This window comes from Azolla caroliniana, unplaced genomic scaffold, assembly GCF_043228905.1.
Source record: "Azolla caroliniana isolate FFs.n. ecotype wild unplaced genomic scaffold, voAzoCaro1.0.p SCAF_6, whole genome shotgun sequence".
In the NCBI taxonomy this organism is placed as follows: domain Eukaryota; kingdom Viridiplantae; phylum Streptophyta; class Polypodiopsida; order Salviniales; family Salviniaceae; genus Azolla; species Azolla caroliniana.
The window spans coordinates 2,263,279-2,281,788 of record NW_028230441.1 but is presented as its reverse complement, the minus strand read 5'-3'; the positions used below and the strand labels follow the sequence as shown (position 1 = coordinate 2,281,788).

The 18,510-nt window shown below is 37.7% G+C and overlaps 4 protein-coding genes across 4 annotated transcripts; 3 read left to right on the top strand and 1 right to left on the bottom strand.

The window, feature by feature from the left end:
* The first annotated feature begins 411 nt into the window (after nucleotides 1-411).
* Nucleotides 412-2,880, top strand: LOC147862534 (cytochrome P450 71AU50-like). Its single transcript, XM_087321471.1, has 2 exons — nucleotides 412-1,361; nucleotides 1,847-2,880. The coding sequence occupies exons 1-2, from the start codon at nucleotides 414-416 to the stop codon at nucleotides 2,495-2,497; spliced, it is 1,599 nt and encodes a 532-aa protein (XP_087177597.1). The 5' UTR covers nucleotides 412-413; the 3' UTR covers nucleotides 2,498-2,880.
* A 774-nt stretch (nucleotides 2,881-3,654) lies between these two features.
* On the bottom strand, nucleotides 3,655-6,510 carry LOC147862533 (pentatricopeptide repeat-containing protein At3g09040, mitochondrial-like). Its single transcript, XM_087321470.1, has 2 exons — nucleotides 6,448-6,510; nucleotides 3,655-6,314 (listed from the first exon to the last, which is right to left on the bottom strand). The coding sequence occupies exon 2, from the start codon at nucleotides 6,214-6,216 to the stop codon at nucleotides 3,856-3,858; it is 2,361 nt and encodes a 786-aa protein (XP_087177596.1). The 5' UTR covers nucleotides 6,217-6,314; nucleotides 6,448-6,510; the 3' UTR covers nucleotides 3,655-3,855.
* A 3,502-nt stretch (nucleotides 6,511-10,012) lies between these two features.
* Nucleotides 10,013-12,341, top strand: LOC147862532 (uncharacterized). The gene is made up of 4 exons (XM_087321203.1): nucleotides 10,013-10,280; nucleotides 10,392-10,566; nucleotides 11,509-11,605; nucleotides 11,864-12,341. The coding sequence occupies exons 1-4, from the start codon at nucleotides 10,036-10,038 to the stop codon at nucleotides 12,142-12,144; spliced, it is 798 nt and encodes a 265-aa protein (XP_087177329.1). The 5' UTR covers nucleotides 10,013-10,035; the 3' UTR covers nucleotides 12,145-12,341.
* A 2,398-nt stretch (nucleotides 12,342-14,739) lies between these two features.
* On the top strand, nucleotides 14,740-17,992 carry LOC147862531 (golgi apparatus membrane protein-like protein ECHIDNA protein). The gene is made up of 6 exons (XM_087321205.1): nucleotides 14,740-14,828; nucleotides 14,937-14,993; nucleotides 15,508-15,711; nucleotides 15,957-16,016; nucleotides 17,252-17,378; nucleotides 17,648-17,992. Exons 1-6 carry the CDS (start codon nucleotides 14,826-14,828, stop codon nucleotides 17,734-17,736), a joined length of 540 nt encoding a protein of 179 aa, XP_087177331.1. The 5' UTR covers nucleotides 14,740-14,825; the 3' UTR covers nucleotides 17,737-17,992.
* The last annotated feature ends 518 nt before the right edge of the window (nucleotides 17,993-18,510 follow it).

Here is an 18,510-nt window from a genome sequence, read left to right as displayed (position 1 = left end):
AAAATGTCAGTTGCTTTTTCTGACTTCTCGGTTGCAAATTATTTATAATGTGAACTAAGTCCGCTAGAAATTTATCAATTCTCTTGAAATTTGTAAGCCTTACCTTCTTCTTATTCATAATTTCATGTGAAGAAATTGAATTTGGGCTTGAGTTGTGTACATTTCCTACAAATTTATTTAAAAAACATGGGCCATAGGATACAAGAAATAAGTAGGGACATGGATGTGCCTAGTGAATATAGACAGGGGAATTCGTGGAAGTGCCCACCCACATACACGATATGCCGCGAGAAAGGCCTAGCAAATGGACACATGAACTTGTAAGTTGTGAACCACCAACAAAAGAACTCCACTTCCCCCCCCCCCCCCCCCCCCCCCAAACACAACAAAGAAAACTAAATAGGTGGCGACCCATGATGAATGCTCTCTTTCGCGACCACGGTGAAAGAATCATGTACCAACAACAACCCACACAACAAGTTGTTGGGGTGGTCTTACTAGGGATTGCCACTTTGTTGGTAGCCATAGTATGGGCGACAAAGATCGCCTTATCAAGGGATTCCCCGGGATTGTGTCCTCCTGGACCACGGCCTTGGCCGATCATCGGCAACCTTCCCATCCTAGCAGGGCCACGGGCGTACCGAGCCCTAGCACATCTCGCCGAGCAATACAACACGTCAGTCCTCTCGATCCGCCTTGGCTCCACGCCGGCCTTGGTGGCGTGCACGGCCGGGAGCGCGCGGCAGTTCCTTCACACGCACGACGTGGCCTTCAGTGACCGGCCGGCATTGTTCAGCGTCCCGGAGCACCTGCTTTTTGGGCGGGCCAACGTGATCGGGTTCCAGAATGCGGGCGCGAGGTGGCGCGAGCTCCGCAAGCTGTGGACTACGCGGCTCCTGAGCCAGGCACGGATCGCCGAGAAGAGCAATGTGAGGCAAGCCGAGGTAGCGCACATGGTGGACAACATCCGTCGGGGCGCCGATTCAGGTACCACTAGTCTCAACATTCTCACATGTGTGTCCCATGTGACATGCAACATCATGGGGCGCCTCGTGCTGTCCGAGAGGCTCATCGAGACGGTGCGCCAGGAGGCCTTGCACCCGCTTCACACAATTGTCGAAGAGACGGTGAGGCTCTTGTTCACGCCATTGGTGGGCGATTTCGTGCGGTTCTTGTCATTCCTTGATGCGCGTGCCAAGAGACGTATGCGTGCGTTACGCGCGCGTGCGGGCCGCCTCCTCGGCTTGATTGTGGCCCGTCGTGTCCGTGCCCGGTCGGACGGCATTCGATTTGATGACATCCTCGACCTCCTGCTAGACCACACTACTGAGGACCAAGCCTTTCTCAATGCCACCATACTGGTAAAAAAATGACAGCAAGATGTCTTTAAATTTGATTGAAATTTAGGTCAAAACCCATCACAAATTCCTCGAAAAATACCGTGATTACCCTTCTCGCAGGATAAGTGCAGTAGATTAAGAAGAAACTAATGAACCGGATTAAGAAATTGACTTGTTGTTTGGAGTGTACTCTTCGGGGTTATTTTTTTAACCAATATGGGAACATTGATTAATGTAGAGGTTAATAATTAATTAATTATTCTTGGGGCTTTATTAGGTAGGGACTAGGAAGAACCCAACTAATTTAATGTTTTCGAGCTTTTGTGATTACTTCCTTATAATTTTAAGTTCTAGAATATTTGAGACATTACCCGCCCCTAAGGTTCGTAATAATCCAGACTTCTTACGTGCATGTACTTGTAAATGTTTCATAGCCACTGAGAATCGATTAATCTTTTCGATTTTCACTCATCATATTACAAAGTTTGGATTGCTCGTGGATACAGGAAATGTTCATAGTAGGTGTAGATACATCAGCAAACACGATGAATTGGGCAATGGCAGAGTTACTAGCCAATCCACAGGAGATGAGGAAGGTACAACAAGAGTTGGAGGCGGTAGTGGGGATGGAAAGGATGGTAAATGATGATGACTTAGAGAAGTTGACTTATCTGAGGGCCATAATAAAGGAGACATTCCGATTACATCCTGTTGCATCGATGATGATACCACATATGTCGAAAGAAGCTTGCGAGATCGAAGTGTTGGGAGTGGATTTGGATGGCACAGACAAGACATATAATTACAAGATACAAGCAGGAACGATGGTTTTCATTAATTTGTGGGCAATTGGGAGGGATAAGCATGTCTGGGAGCAACCAGATCAATTCAAGCCCGAGCGTTTTGTAGATAGTGCCATCGATTTGAAAGGCCAACACTTTGAGCTGCTACCATTTGGGTCGGGACGTCGAATGTGCCCTGGCATGAGCCAAGGCCTTCATGTTGTTGAACTTACATTAGCTAACCTGCTCCATTGCTTCCATTGGTCCCCTTCAACTTCAACTGTTGACCTCTCAGAGTCCAAAAGTAGTCATGCACGCGCACTAACCCTGGCTAACCCTCTCCTTGCTTTTCCAACCTTTCGCTTGAAAACATGAAAGAATGTAACTGTTACTTCCCTTCACAAGACCCCCATCATAAAATTGTTTCTCACTTCAAATCTCATATTTGTATAATGAACTATTACCACTAGTAATTACCTACTAATAAATCGAACATGGTTACATGTAATCACCTCCCTGTGTACATTCTATTATTTTCAGCTTACTAATCTATACATATAATTACCTCCATATAACGGTATGTTATCTTAACCTTAATATAATCAATGGCTTGTAAAGACAATCGGTGTATCACATGTCCTTATTTATATTGAAGTCAAACGACCCTGGACCAACGTGTGGGCATGTAAGATAAGTCCATATTTATATGCACTAAACATATTGTATAATGGGATCTGAATGGCCCTTAAAATTTTAAACTTAAACTCATCCTCATAAAAGTCTTCGAATAATTAATGTGTATTGGCAAAGCACAAACAATAATATATACATGACCGAGTGTTGCATTGTCTACTTACCTTTCTTCACCTTTGCTTGTGAAGAAAGCATTAGCAAACCCTGTTTTACTAATGTGGGATTATTTCTTCAAGGGGCAGCAAAACATTTCTATGTTTTCTGTTGTAGGATAGTAACATGAGGCACAACGTTTCCAACAATGCATATACATCAACAGTCTATGAGATTGATGATTTCAGATATGGAGCCCTATGTTCAGTATTCTCACTGGCATTGATCTAACAATTCATAATGCAACATTATCTTCCCAACAATTCATAGTGACAAGCAACTCAAACATGTTAAAAACATTTCATGAGAAAGATCCGGGCAGAGAAGGCTGGGAAACATTGGAGAATCCAGTAAAAGTGACAGATGATGACCAAGTGGACAACAAGCAAGAACTTTTTAATACAATTTGTTAGGCATGAGTTCAAATCCCAATTGGTATTTGCCCATCTGACAACATTTTGATCCAGACTCGAATACCAATATCGCTGATATATTTTTTCAACCAATCATTATTACAATGTCAGCACCACACCCATTTTCCAAGTATCACAAGGTGTCCCTACTTTTTTTCAACCAATCATTTATCCCCATATCAGCAGCACCACATCCCGTTTCAAGGGAACATATCTTCTCATGGCAATGTCAGCACCACAAGCCTTTCCCAAGTATTCCTTGTGAACCCATTAAAGATATCTGGAATTCACTTCACTCATATCCTTGGAACCCATTAACCAAATGTATAGACTCGTGGTAAGTTTACTAAATTTAAACATGTCATTTGGTCAATCATTTGTAGAATCTGTCCTACTCTGTAGGACAAACCTATCACTAGGAACTCTTCGAAACTTGAACAAGATACAAATGCATTAAAGTTCTCTTTATGCAATCTATGAAGGTTCCAAAACTATCCCAACTGATGCTTTCAATAGCTGGTGGAGAGGAAATGAATGGACCATACCACCATGTCCTCCTCTCTTGTGCAAAACGCCATACTTCAATCTCATTGCATCAACCTTCTCTGCATCCTCTTGAAAACCAGCTATACTAAATATATTAGCCATAAGGGCATAGGCTGCAGCACAAGTGCTATCTAATTGCATTGCTTGATCAAATGCCAAGCTTCCAAGCTTCACATTTCCCCATTTCCTACAACCTCCCAACAATGCAACCCAGACTTCAAGATGATCACAAGATTGCAGAGCTATTAACAATGCCTTATCGAAGTTCCCTCTGCTTCCAAAAACTAGTACCATGCATGTATGGTGCTCGAACTCAGGGTTGATAGCATATATTTTGGTCATTTTCTCGAAAAGCACCTCGGCCTCATCCAAGAGCCCTGAGTGACTACATGCAACTAAAACACATAGGAACGTGACCTTATTTGGAGATATCCCCTCATTTTGCATCTTTTCAAAACATGCCAAGGCTTCCTGACCTTGCCCTTGTTGGGAATATCCCGCGATTAATGCATTCCATGAGACGATGTTTCGTTGAGGAATCTCATGAAGAATCTTTTGAGCTTTTATGAGTGAACCACATTTTGCATACATATCCACCAATGCAGTGCCGAGTATGGTAATGTTTTCTTCATCTCGAAAGCCCTCACTCTTGATTCTTTCATGGATTTGTTCTCCCTTGTCAATAGCTCCTGCACTACCACAGGCCTTGAGGACACAAACCAAGGTGACCATATTTGGAGCTATACCATCGCTTTGCATCTGTTCGAAACTTCTTAGTGCATCATTTGCTTTCTCTTGCTGAACATACCCTGAAATTAATGCATTCCAAGAGAGTAGGTCTCGGGCAGGAAGCTCTTGTAGTGCCTTTCGTGCTTTCTCAAGAACGCCACATTTGACATACATATCAACTAGAGCTGCACCAAGCACTATGTCTTTCTTCAAAATGCCTCTCTCCTCAATCTTTTCGTTTATATATTCTCCCATTTTTATAGCTCCAATATTGCCACAGGCTTTTAAGACACAAATGAAGGTGACTGAATCTGGAAAGATCCCCTCATGTTGCATCTCCTCAAAACAATGTATTGCTTCATGATTTCGCTCATGCTGGACATACCCCGCAATCAATGCTGACCAAGACACTACATTCCGAACTGGAATCTTGTCGAACAATTGTTGTGCTATTACAAGCATGCCACATTTGGCATACATATCCAACAATGCAGTGCTAAGCACAATATCCTTCTCTGCAAGTAAGCCTATATTCAGAATCTCTTCATGGATTTGTCGGCCCTTCTCAAAATCTTTTAAGTTACCACAAGCCTTCAATATGCAAATGAATGTGACCACATCTGGAGTTATGCCATCATTTTGCATCCATTCAAAGCAATTCAAAGCTTCTCGCCCTTGACCTTCCTGAACGTATCCGGCAAGTAATGCATTCCAAGAGAATATGTCTCTCCGAGGAAGCTCTTCAAGCAATCTCTGTGCTTTCACAAATTCACCACATTTGGCATACATATCCACCAAAGCATTACCAATCACAATATCCTTCTCCAACAACCCCATTGCAACAATCTTATCATGGACCTGTTCGCCCATTTGTAAAGCTCCGGATCTACCACATGCTTTCAAAATGCAAGTAAATACAACCACATCGGGAGAGAGGCCCTCATTTTCCATCATTTGGAAGCATTCCAATGCTTCATGACCTTGTCCATGTTGGGCATATCCTACAATTAATGCCGACCAAGAGATAATATTCCGGATAGGAAGTCCCTCTAACACTTGTTGAGCTTTTGCAAGAGAACCACACTTGGCATACATATCTACCAAAGCATTGCCGAGCATAATATCCTTCTCTAATAATCCGTTACTTATGACCTCATTATGAATTTTCTCGCCCATTGCTAGGCCTCGGGTGACAGAACATGCTTTCAATACACAAGTGTAAGTAACCGCGTCAGGGTAGAAACCCTCTTGTTTCATCTTTCTGAAACAATTAAAGGCTTTTTGGCCATTACCTTGTTGGGTATATCCAGCAATAAGGGCCGACCACGAGACTACATTTCGATTTGGGAGCTCTTCCAGTACTTCTTGTGCTTTCATGAGGTTACCACATTTGGCATACATGTTGATTAACGCATTTGCTAAATAAGGGTTTTGTTCAAGTAATAGACCTTTAGTCGTGATATATGCATGTAGTTTAGTGCCCTTGTAAAGATCCTTCTTCTTGGCACATGTCTTGAGCATGGCCACAAGCTCCACATGACATTTTTCACTCATGATCATCTCTCTCTCTCTCTCTCTCTCTTATGCAAATAGCTTTACCTCATCCTTGCATAGCAGCATAGCTGTTAAGGCCACCCATGCATGGTCTCCTTTGAAAGCTGCCGAAATGAAGAGCAATTAGGTTAAACTGCAAAATGATCTGCACAATGTTCTCACTGTATCGTATGAGAAAGCAATTCGACTAGCATCAGAAATTCATTCGAATCTTTTTCTTAAGAACCAATCATGTACATCATTTTGTGTAGGCTCCATTCCATGCCCACATTGCCATGGCATGGAGAGCTATCCAACTAATGGAGTCTCCAAACAATTTGACATTGTCATCTCAACTACGTATGCATGTCTTCTATTATTCCTAATCCCATGGTTTCCTAACGCTTTAAATATATAACAGAATGGTGTTTAAGTAGGGGGATTGAACACAAGACGTGAAAGTAGAAGATTAAGAACTTACCACCAAGGTAAAGTAAATGTCAATTCACTTCATTAGAAACCATGGATCCACTATAAGGATAGGATTGGGAATGAAGAAATACGAAAAGAATGAATTCATGTAGAAAGATTTATGATATGTTCATGAAGCTTACAAATCTTTACAATTTTTACATGGTAACCTCGTGAGCATATTAGCATCATTTCTGTGGACATCGATAGTCTCTTATGTGATGTGTGATGGCAATGTTTTCACGTAACATATTTTTCGCTATATTGGCAATAACACTATGTTTAACTATTTCACTTCCTCCTTCCTTCTACAGCTCTAGTTGCTCCTCTTTTTTATTTCAAACCAATAGATGATTACAATGCATGCAAATCTCCCAACCTTCTCTTTAGCTTTTTGGTCACATTCATGAAGGCTACAACACGAATTATTGCTAACTTGTAATGTTGGTTGTCCACTAATAAATCACTATAATAATAATTGCTAATATCCTCAAAGTTAGTTTCATGCTATTTGATAAATCACTAATAAATTATATATCACTATAATAATAATTGATAATATCCTCAAAGTTAGTTTCATGCTATTAGATGTTTACATTTGAACCAGTCATGTATAAGCTTTGAAAATAAATAAAAATATCTTTTAGTAATTTTTCCAAAAATTGATATATGAGGTTAAGTTAGAAACAAGTTTTGTTGAGATTGATATTTAATCATTAAATCCTCTTTAAATTTTTTTGATTAAATTAATCATGTGTCGAACACTTGCTTATGAGTTTTATTAAATATGTGATTTTTATTAATTTGCATGTGATTAGGAGCCTTACCAAGCAGAATATAAGTAAAATTAAAAAATAAACAAGCATAGTTTTTGAAACTCTAATACATATGAAAATGATCGGACGGTCAAAACTCCCATAGGGGGATGTATATTTACAGTTCTCCCAAAGTCCATGGGGCTCTAGGAATCCTTGATATCCTAAAGTTTTCCATGCCAATTTGGTTGCAAAATTGATCCTTAGGAGTTCATCGAGTGCATTGGACAGGATTTGGAGAATCTTTAATATCCACAAGTTTTCATGAAAATTTTATTGCAAGATGAATCATTCAATGTTGTAACCACTTACTCAAGAGAATAGAAAAGCTATTGAAATTTGATCTAGGATGTGAGTTCTTGCACACATAGGACCTTCATGTGGAAAGAATTTGGTGTAGAGGGGAAAGGTGATGATATCCCTCTCCATACTTGGCAAATACTTAGATCAAACTATTATTGGGTGGCATTGATCAACAAAAACATGATAAGGTTTTTAACAATGTAGATGAAGATAGAATCCACGAACTAAGATGTGCACTAGGTGGCCAATCACAATATAAAGAAGTTGCAAGAGGATCCATAAACAAAAAGAAGGCGCGGAGAATCATCACTCGTACCCATGGGCCAAGATGTTTACCACACGGCCAAGCCATGATAGCCGTAAAAGAGTTGCAAGAGGCTCCTAAAACTTCACTTGAATCGACACAGTAGAAAGCAACATGTGGCCCAAATTTAAATCAATATCATTTTTTGTGGGCAAAGAGAGTCGGAAGTGACTTGGATGCAAATGCTCAATATCGAGGAGGGAGCCAACGGCCATCCGTCGCAACACGTTGCTGGCCATTAGCTGGTGATGTGTTGACAAGTTTTTATCATGATTGGTCGGGATCCAAATTGCATGGCCTCGCTTCCGATAAACCATAGTCCGCTACTGGGTAGGTAGTTAAGTTGTGTAGTAGTTACTAGTTAGTCTGGTAGGCAGGGATAATAACGGGTGGATTTGGGGGCCAAATGCGCTTCTTTGTCATTCGGCCCCGTTTTCCGACATAATGTTCTTGTCATTCATGTACTACTTTTTAACTATTTATTTTGTTGAATCATTATTCGGACATTTCATATACATAACTAATTCAATGAAATGTTACAATGTATGTATGTATTCTCAATTGTACAATTATAATTGAATATATAGGCCAAATTCTAAAATAGTAGTAATAGTAATAGTAATAATAATAATAATTATAGAGTTTTTGCTTTCTACTACTACTACTACTACTACTACTACTACTACTACTTGTTCTTCTTCTCCCTTCCACCTTCTTCTGGTTCCGCTTCGCTTTTCACGATCTCAGGTATGAGCCCATCTCTGTCATATAGACCCCCGTTTTCTTTTTCTCACTGATTATATACATACGATGTGTTTATTAATGTCTGCCTGATTCTTCTTCTTCTCATCGCTTAAACACATTGGAAAGAGAAAGATTTGAAGCATCCACAGACTACTCTGTTTCTATGATTTTGTTTTTATCAACCCTTTTTTGTCAGAATGTTTTATGAAATTTCTTTTTTTATGTGGGTTTTCAACCCTTGATTTTATCAACTGTTTCTCGGAATGTTTTAATGAACTTCCTTTTCAGTAACGTGTATGGACTCCGTGTTTCTTCTTCTGCGGTAATGTTTCGTGTTTTGGTTTTGGGTACATACGGTATCAATCCTGGTGAATATGATAACAGAAGAAATTTATACAGGTGTATATAAGAATTAATGTGTTTTTTATTGTTTTAAAACGCTTGTTATTCTTGCATTTTTGTGTAAATCTCGGTCGAATGCATAAATTGATGAATTGGTATAAAGATTTATAGTGGAAATTATGTCCTTATGTGTTTTTGTTTACATTTGGTATAAATTCTTGTTTCATGAACGGAAGAAATGAATACAAGTGTATGCAGAAGTCATCCAATTTATTCCTATGTTTTTGTGTTGATTGTTTTATTGTTCATCATGGGTATACATTGTAGTTGTATAAACCAAAGACTGGTGTAAATATGTATGTATACATTCTGACTTATATTTTTCTGTTCCGAATCCTGATTTTTCGGCATTATATTTGGCATATATCTTGGTTGCATAAACTGCATAATTGGCATAAAGACAAACACACACACACACACACACACACATGTATATATGTATATATATTATGCAATTTTTTTTTATGTTCTTGTGTTCCGTCCTAGTGTTTTTGGGCAATTTATTGGGTATAGATTCTGGTTGCATAAACTGAAGAGTAGACTTAAAGATGTATATACGCTTGTGTGGTTTTATTCTAGTTTTGTGTTCTCATTCCTTGTGTTTTCGTTTCTGCATTTTAGGCACATAAATTTGGCAAAGAGATCTATAAAAAAACATGTGCTTTAATTCTCTATTTTCGGTTGTTGATCCTCATTATTCTGTTGTATTTGATGTACATCCCGTTGAACTATAAACTGAAGAAATTGGCATGAGAAGTTGTATCTAAAAAAAAATTCCTTTGATTTATTCCAGTCTGCCTGGTAGGTATGGGTGGAGGCTTGAACCAACTATGGGTGGATTCAAACCCGAAAGATGATATAGACATTGCATTGCCATCAAATTCCACGTCAAATTCAGTTGATTTCACACATGCCCAGATGGCCAAGGATTGGGAAACTCCGGGCAAAGAAGAATGGGTTCAAAATTCAGTTGATCACCTTGTGTTTGCACCTATACCATCTGAGGAAGAGGTTGAAGAAGCTACCAAAGATCTCCGAGCGGCCCTTGATCGGTAATGTATACATAATCTATAGCAACAAGTGTTTTAGCCCGTTGGCTCTTATAATTCAGATGCACTTTCTCGGAGAAAGATTCATTGAAATGAGAACTTTTCGATACACAGCTCAGAGGAGTGTGTTGCAAGCGTTGAGAAGAAAGAGAGTGTTGTTGTGAATAAAGAGAAAAGGGAAGATAATGCATTTTCTTCTAATTTGGCACTCCGTCTCGGACTGCTTCAAGGACGTAGCAGCTCAGTCCACCAAGCATTTCATCTCATGCAAACAAATCCTAAGGTTCAGGTAAGTATACTAACTATCAAACCTTCAAAAATACCCGCACTTTTTTTTCATTACATTGTGGCACAATTACATGGTGGGGAAACCATATGGTGAATTTGTCTGATTTTTTCGCTTTTCGGGAAGGAAGTAAAGAAAAATTCAGGGGTATTTTCGTGTTTTCTCCCTTTCAAAACAATCACTTTATCTGCAGCTTTATTTTAGGAATATGCATATCCTCTCTGGCTACTCAAACCTATAAAAACATACCTTATCTTCATATGTTAGGTGTTGTATAAAACAGGGGTCTTAGAAAACATAGTTTTTGAACTTAGTTGCAATAGTTACATTAACATATATGTCCATGTAAATGAATACCCTTTTGTATGCAAAATAAGTAGTCCGAAACATAGTACGTAATATACTCGAATGCATTGGCAAACATTCTTTTCCATACAAATGCAAACGAATGTGTATGTTATCAAGACATTCTTATGTTTTTTTTACACTTTTTACCTCAACTTTCTTACGTTAAAAAAAATTACCTTATAATAAATAATGAATACAAAAGTATGGTATTTACCATACTTCGAGGGTGTTTACCATACTCGAATGATTGAAACATTCTCGAATGTGAAGACACGTATGGTACGTATGGTTCATACTATGGTCTGAAACACTAGACCTAGAAAAATTCCTTATGATGAAGTCATGTACCATGGTTGCATCTTTTACCTATTTTAAGTAATACATCTTTTGCATGTAAATTAGAAAGTGTATGAAACAAGGGCTTTGAAATAACCCTGATCTAAGTGATGGCTGCTTTTTAGTTCTATGTATATTTGTGCATCAAAAACTAAGGATTGGTTTCATGCATAGTTAAGTGGTTAAGGAATTATATGCATTTGTTTCCAAAGTTGGATTTTTTGTTATCCTTGAAGTAGTCATGTGCTTATGTCATGGCAGGAGGCAGTGAAATCATTGGCTCGTGATCCTAGTGTCTGGAATGCAGTCTTAAGCAATGAGAAAGTCATGGAGCTTGCCCGAGGTCTCCAAGATAATGGTACTCATATCTGTATTCTTTCTACTATCTCTTAGTTGTCTTATGCATAGGCATGGCATTAATTACTTCTGTGGTTGGGTATGTTGTTTAATTCCATGTTTATGCAATTATTCTTTTCAACAATTTTAAATATTAAACAAGTTATGTTGGGGTGTGGATCACATCCTGGTTATAGTTCATATTTTGCATTTTATGGGTACATTTGGATAATATGATGGCCATCTGATATGCTGATGTGTTTTCTTTTGGATCATATAGATGCTACAGTTGGGCAAAAAACTTCATTTTGCCACAAAAATGACCCTGAGGAGTTTAACATTACTATGATCGCTTCAAAGGTGTGCGATTTTGTAAGTGGGACGGTGTTACAAATACTTGACAAGGTTGTCGAGATTGTTGGTTCAATATTTACATCAGTTGAGCAAGCATTTGTCTCAGCAAGAGACACAAATAATATCGACAAGACCTTGGCATCTTCCATGATGCTCGCTGTTGTAGTGCTTCTTGTGGTAGTCGTAAAGCGTGTGGCAGTGAAGTGAAGCTGAATAGCCCCAAAGATAAATTTTAGATTAGAGTTTCTTCTCTTAAGTACTTGTGAAACCGTGTGATTATTCTGTAAATTTAATAGTGAAACAAGTACACGTAAAACAACTCATCCATTGCCAGTTTAAAAGGCACATTAATTGCTATTGCGTTTTGCCATTAAGAAATCATAAATTGAGAGCCACTTCTCTCCCACATTATCTCTTTTGATTGTGGGATTGCTTACAGAATAGTAATTCATGTAGGTGACGCCTCACCTAATTGTTTCAAATGTTTTATTAAAACGTTCTTTAATGCATAGGATATTAACTATAGAGCAAAAGAGGGGTCTTTATTGACGGAAGAAATTAGCTTGTTTTGAAATTGGGATGAAGACTTCAATCCTTGGTAGCATTTGTTTATAGCAGTAGTTATTTCACACATCAAATTAAACTCTATGAGATGGTTGTGAATGAACCTCAACCCTTTAACATGATGGTTGATGTGGTTGTGTTTGCCTTTTATGGGCTCCACACAATGGTTCAGCTTCACCTGTTCACACAAATGTAGTTGTCTATATGACAATTAAAGCAAGAGGTCATCATGGTTTTTGTTGATTGTTTTGACACCGTACACAATAGAAATTGTTGTTTACAAGATAGAAGCAAGTGTGAGGTTCACTTTGATTGTTTTGGGTTTCTACTTACTAGATTAGATAATTTTAGCATTTATAGAGAGGCCAATATTGGCCCATGGGACCTAACTAAACAAGTTTTCTCAATGTGTGTCTCCTTCCTAAGAAGGAATGTTCATACTTTGAACTTTGAAGCACAAAGTCTTGATGTGTATAAATAAGACATACACATATGAGCTCAAACTTCTCTGTGTTCTCTTTAGTGTGACACTTGAGTCATAATCCCCTCTTAATATGTCATCATAGCTTTCACGAATTACACCAAAACCTAATGAACTTTTAATGAAATCCTTGCATGGTACACATGAACCTCGTATGTATTAGTGTTTTTTTCCCTACGAGTAGATTGCCTTGGGAAGAGAATATAGTGATGACCCTTAACTGTCAACTAGTGCTAATCGATCAATATGCCTAAATATAGTTATGGGTAAATGGATTTGGAAAATCATTAATCACCACTAAATTGGCTATCACATTTTTACCTTGTATTGGGGTCAATAGTTGCAATGTAACATTGTAATTTTGACATTTTTGCATTTTGTTGCTTCATCACAAGTACCTTTACTAATCTATCCTCGATGATCACATACTTGATCAAATCACCTAAGAGCTTGAACAAAGCTTCTACTTGCCATCTTTTAAACCTATAGTAATAATGTCTAGGTGGGTCCTCGTATATGAAACCACAGTGGCATATATGACCATTGGGGATCCTGAGTATATACTAGATAGTTGAAAAGAAATTGTCATATTCTAGTGTGTACATGTGAATAGCAAAACAAGAGGGATGTGAATGTAGTTGCCTAGTCTTTATTGGACCACTATTCTTTATGTATGTGAATGCAAAGCTTTTGGGTAAATGATGATGTGTCATGCTTGCAAACATTGAGAAATACAACATAAGCCATGCCTTCATATAAACAAGCTTCTAATACTCCTCCCAAACGTTTTGATCTTGAAACAACTATTTCAATTGGGGTCTTACTTTGTTATGCAACACCCAAAACACTCTCCTTGATCGATATAGTACATTGGTTATTGATAATGTTGATACTAGAAAGAGTCTTGCTTTGTAAACTTGAAGGTTATGGAATGACCCATGCATACTTGAATGTGTAGATGTAGCTAGATATAGCTTCTTGATTAATGATTGTTGCTTGTTGCTACAATAGTGATACTTTTTTAGCCTTTTATACCAAATCTCTATGCCATGCCATAATCAATCCTCTATACATGCATCCCTCACACACTTGGGGAATATTAATATTCTCAAAACCAATTCGTCGCCTATAACAATGTTGACATACCTTGAGAAGATGGAAACTCATAGAATTCAAGCCATCTTTAGGTGAATTTATTTCAGAAATAATTTGTAACTTATGTATGGCGGACTCATATTCTCATTTGAGTAGATTCAGCTTCCAGTTGCAATGTGCTTTATCTTACATAAGGAGAACCCCTTTTTAACGAGCATGCGTTTGCATAAGATCACATAGACTATGTCCAAAATCTCTCCATGTTGCCATTTGAACTCTATCTTGGGGGAGTAGAGGCATAATTAGCATCCTGATTGGTTTAACCAACATCTAGTTCAACAAGTTAACATGTGTAATTGGATAGGGCTCCCTAATAACAGATCGATCACTCAATGAATGGTCATATAGTTTCAACAAGTTAACATGTGTAATTGGATAGGACTCCCTAATAAGAGAACGATCAGTCAATGAATGGTCATGTTGAAGGAATCAATCAAGCTACGAAAGAGCAACCGACAAACATTGTAAAAGTTCTAGCTTGATTTGAACGAGATGGAGTGGGGATTAACTTTTAAGTTGAATTTGATTCGAGGGGCATTTTGGCAAGTTAAGAAAACTGAGGGGTGTCGGCAAATTGTCTAAACCCGAGGGTATCGTAGCAAATATGTAAAATATTCGCAAAACGAGAAGCAGCAGCAGGGGCAGCTCGCAATCTGCACAGATCTTTCACGAATCCTCCTGCAGTGCCATGGTGAAGTGTTGCTTTGATTTTTGTACACTAGAATCGCATCCTCTCGTAAAATGATTCTTTTTTCTTTGCTCAATGTGTTTCTTGATTGTAAATTGCATTCATTCACAGGCTGAAGATGAGAAGTATATGAATCCCTTGACTTGCTTCTTTCATGTTCTTTTCAAGGTTAGATCTCTCTTTCGTTCTGTCTCCTTAAGGTTTCTCGACATGCATTCCTCTTGTTCGATCACATTATTCGTATTGTAATGAAATTTCTGTTTCTTTATCTCAGTAGAGTTCTCGAAATGAAGTTGTTTTCTTTACTTTTTCCTCACTTGAGAGTATTCAAATTTGGAACTGTGTTTTTATCTTAGGTTTTCTGATATTGAATCTTGTTTGATCGCATGAGAGTATTCAAACGTCTGTTTTGTTTTTAGAGTTTTTAGACATGAACCTTGTTTTGATCACATGAGAGTATTCAAATGTGAGAATGTGTTTTGATCACACAATATATGCAAATAATGAAAGTATGTCTTTTTTTAATCACGCGAGATACTAGAGTATTCAAACAGGAAAAACTATCATGCATGCAAAAATGCACCTTTTATTTATTTCTCGTCACATGAGAGTATTTTTAAAACATGGGACGAAATTTTAATCCCATCAGGGTATTCTGAAATGTGAAGAGGGGTTGATGCAGGGTCTTGCCATTGCATTCTACATCCTATCATCTATCTTGTTCGACTATTTCTCCATTCAATTTGTCGTTACAGTGTTGCTTGAAGCTCTTGATTTCTGGGTTGTAAAGAATGTTAGTGGAAGAATCCTTGTTGGCCTAAGATGGTGGAATGAGGTGAATGATCATGGAGAAAGCATATGGCGATATGAGTCGTTAGATCAACAGGTAAGGTTTTGTCGGTTAACTGACCTTAAAATTATATGTAGATTTCATGTTCAGTGATGTAGCCCGCAAATCAACATGATAACTATTGTCAAAAAATCAATCATAACTACTTAATGTGAATGTTATCTGAACAATGTAATCTTTGATCAACCCATAAGATCTTGTCAATAAATTGTTTCAAATTACCAAGCCTAATTGTTGAATTATATTTATCTGACTGTTTGTCTTTGCATTCTGGGGCTTAGGAGCTATTGAGAATGAATAAGAAAGATTCATGGCTATTCTGGTGGACTCTTTATCTCAATGTATGTTTCTCTAACTTCCCCTTCCTGTTGTTTATCTCATTGCTATTTCTGCGATGCAAGTGCAGCTAACAGTGTGATTTTGATTATTCGAACCTTTGGGCAATGTTGTATTTTCTGGTACACAGCTAGTTTTCATGGACATGATAAAAATCATAGGAAAGATGACGATTAACTTTCTAAGGCATGTTTCAGATGTGAGATGCTATATTGCTACTCATGTTTATTGAAAACTGGACAATGAGAGACAAAGTTAGGTCTTATTCATCTCTGATAATTTATAGGTAATCCTTTGATTATGAATTTGTTCAGAAGTTCAATTTACTTCTGCACTTGAGACCATGATAGATTCACAGCGCAATTCCAATATAAAAAAGTTCCTCTACTCCTAAAAGAGACTCTCTATGATTATGTATCTCCAGTTAGAAGAGTCCCAGGTATTTCTGATCATATATGAATTGGGATAGGAAACAACCATCTCTAATGTTTTGTACATCTGCAAATATAGCCATATTGGGTCCTCCTTCACAGAATGAGCCAATAAAGATGAGTAATGATAACTTCAGTTGCATGTCTTTCTATGATTTCACATCAAAAGGTATCCTTGGTCTTTATTCTTCTAAAACAACTTAAGGTGTGATTGGGTCTCATGGGCAATGTCACCAGATGCAAGATACTTCCCAACTATCATTTCTACGATGTAATTTATATTAATTTCTTATAAATGAAACATGATGTGGCATCACCATCTACAGGAGCGTCTATTGAAAGAAATTACATAAATTTATCCCAGACCCTGGTCCAACTGAAACCAGAAGACATTTCTCTTGAATACAGTCTGGTCTGTGGTTTCTACTTTGATTTGGACGTACTTGTTTTCCATCATTCATGATGTTGTGATGCTTTTGCATATTGGTTCTCGTATTCAGGGTGTTTCTGACCAATGTAGCCAGTGCATAACTTTTAAGTAATAGGAAAATAATACAATAGTAGAAATGATGAACCAGAAACAACATTTCAGACTTCTAACAAATGGGCTGTAGGTGAAAGTAAAAGAATTATAAGTGATGGATAATCAAACACCCATAGATGGTTCACTATCAGATATCTACACTCTTTAAACGGTTCATTATTAGATAACGAAGAGCAAGTACTATTTCCTTACCCCATATCATCAATAAGAGATTGTCAGTTTTTGGGGGCTTTCCTGACATGATTTTCATTGTATTTATCTGTAGGCGGCAGTGTGGGTTGCGCTTGGACTTATTGCAATAGTTAGGTTGAACTTCGATTATCTTTTGGTTGTGGGAGTTTGTCTCTGTCTCAGTATTGCAAATCTTATTGGCTTTACAAGATGCAAGAAAGGTATTTATTTCTCAATTTACTGTTTGGGTATGTGCATACTATATGTGTGACTGTAAATTTACTAGTCTCATCAATTCTCTTATATACCTGTTTTAATAAAGTAATTTGCTATATCTGAATCTTTATATATGTTTTTATCTAGTGGATTTATGTATATCTCAATCTTGTACGTGTGTGATCAAGTAAATTTATATATCTCAATCTTTATACGTGTGATTATGTGTGTGTGTATATGAGAACTTATTACTGTCTGGATACATCATCGACAGATGCTAAGAAGCAAGTTCAAGCCTTTGCGTCTCGAACTGTGGCCTCACAATTAGCATCCACTCTTCAGTCAGCCTTTACTGTTGTTTAACCATATGGAGTAAAGCTAATATTATGTAGAATATATCAAGCATTAGCAACCAAATGCTTATCCAAAGAATCAATCGTAGCTGCTCTATTTTTTTTTTCTGAGAACCCTATTTGCACTGTATGTATTTTATATATTTTGTATTCTCTTAAGAGGTAAGTTTACAATGCCCAAACAGCTACATTGTGAGGAGTCACGTCAAAGATATTATTTGAAGAGGAAGGAGAAAACCTTGCAAGATTATTTGTTTTCTGTTATAGATAGAAGCTGTTTCTCCTTTGCATAATAAATAGTCAGTTTTTTGGTTGCTTATAAATAAGTTCTTTCTTTGGTGCCCAAGACTATTGAAATGATAGGTTGTAAGTAAGTGAAATCGATTATTTCTTTTGTAAAATCTTTGAAGGATAGGCTATTAATATGCAGAAATGGGAAGATCGTATTGCTATTAGACTTTATTCTGAATTTTATTCATGCTCTTGTTCTTGATCAAACTCAGCCCTCCAATTACGTGAGAATGGAATGCACTTAAATTTTCTTTGTTCACTCTTTTGTCTCTTCTCAACGTCTTGTTGATTAAGCTCATTACCAGTTCAAATAGGATTTATAAGAAGACCTTAAAAAAATGTCTTAAAGGAGCAACCTTGCAAGTGGGACTTGATGCTATGAAAACATGCTGAATATGGAGAGGCCAGATTTCATAACATTTATAATAACACCTTGAGTGGTGTGTGTGTGTGTGTGTGTGTGTGTGTGTGTGTGTGTGTGTGTGCGCGTGCG

Bases quoted from the DNA above. Each gene is read 5' to 3' on its own strand.
- LOC147862534 (XM_087321471.1), top strand. From the start codon at position 414: ATGATGAATGCTCTCTTTCGCGACCACGGTGAAAGAATCATGTACCAA. The intron at 1,362-1,846 runs GTAAAAAAATGA...TCGTGGATACAG, and splicing joins TTCTCAATGCCACCATACTG to GAAATGTTCATAGTAGGTGT.
- LOC147862533 (XM_087321470.1), bottom strand. From the start codon at position 6,216: ATGATCATGAGTGAAAAATGTCATGTGGAGCTTGTGGCCATGCTCAAG.
- LOC147862532 (XM_087321203.1), top strand. From the start codon at position 10,036: ATGGGTGGAGGCTTGAACCAACTATGGGTGGATTCAAACCCGAAAGAT. The intron at 10,567-11,508 runs GTAAGTATACTA...ATGTCATGGCAG, and splicing joins AAACAAATCCTAAGGTTCAG to GAGGCAGTGAAATCATTGGC. The intron at 11,606-11,863 runs GTACTCATATCT...TGGATCATATAG, and splicing joins CCGAGGTCTCCAAGATAATG to ATGCTACAGTTGGGCAAAAA.
- LOC147862531 (XM_087321205.1), top strand. The intron at 14,994-15,507 runs GTTAGATCTCTC...GGGTTGATGCAG, and splicing joins TCTTTCATGTTCTTTTCAAG to GGTCTTGCCATTGCATTCTA. The intron at 15,712-15,956 runs GTAAGGTTTTGT...TCTGGGGCTTAG, and splicing joins ATGAGTCGTTAGATCAACAG to GAGCTATTGAGAATGAATAA.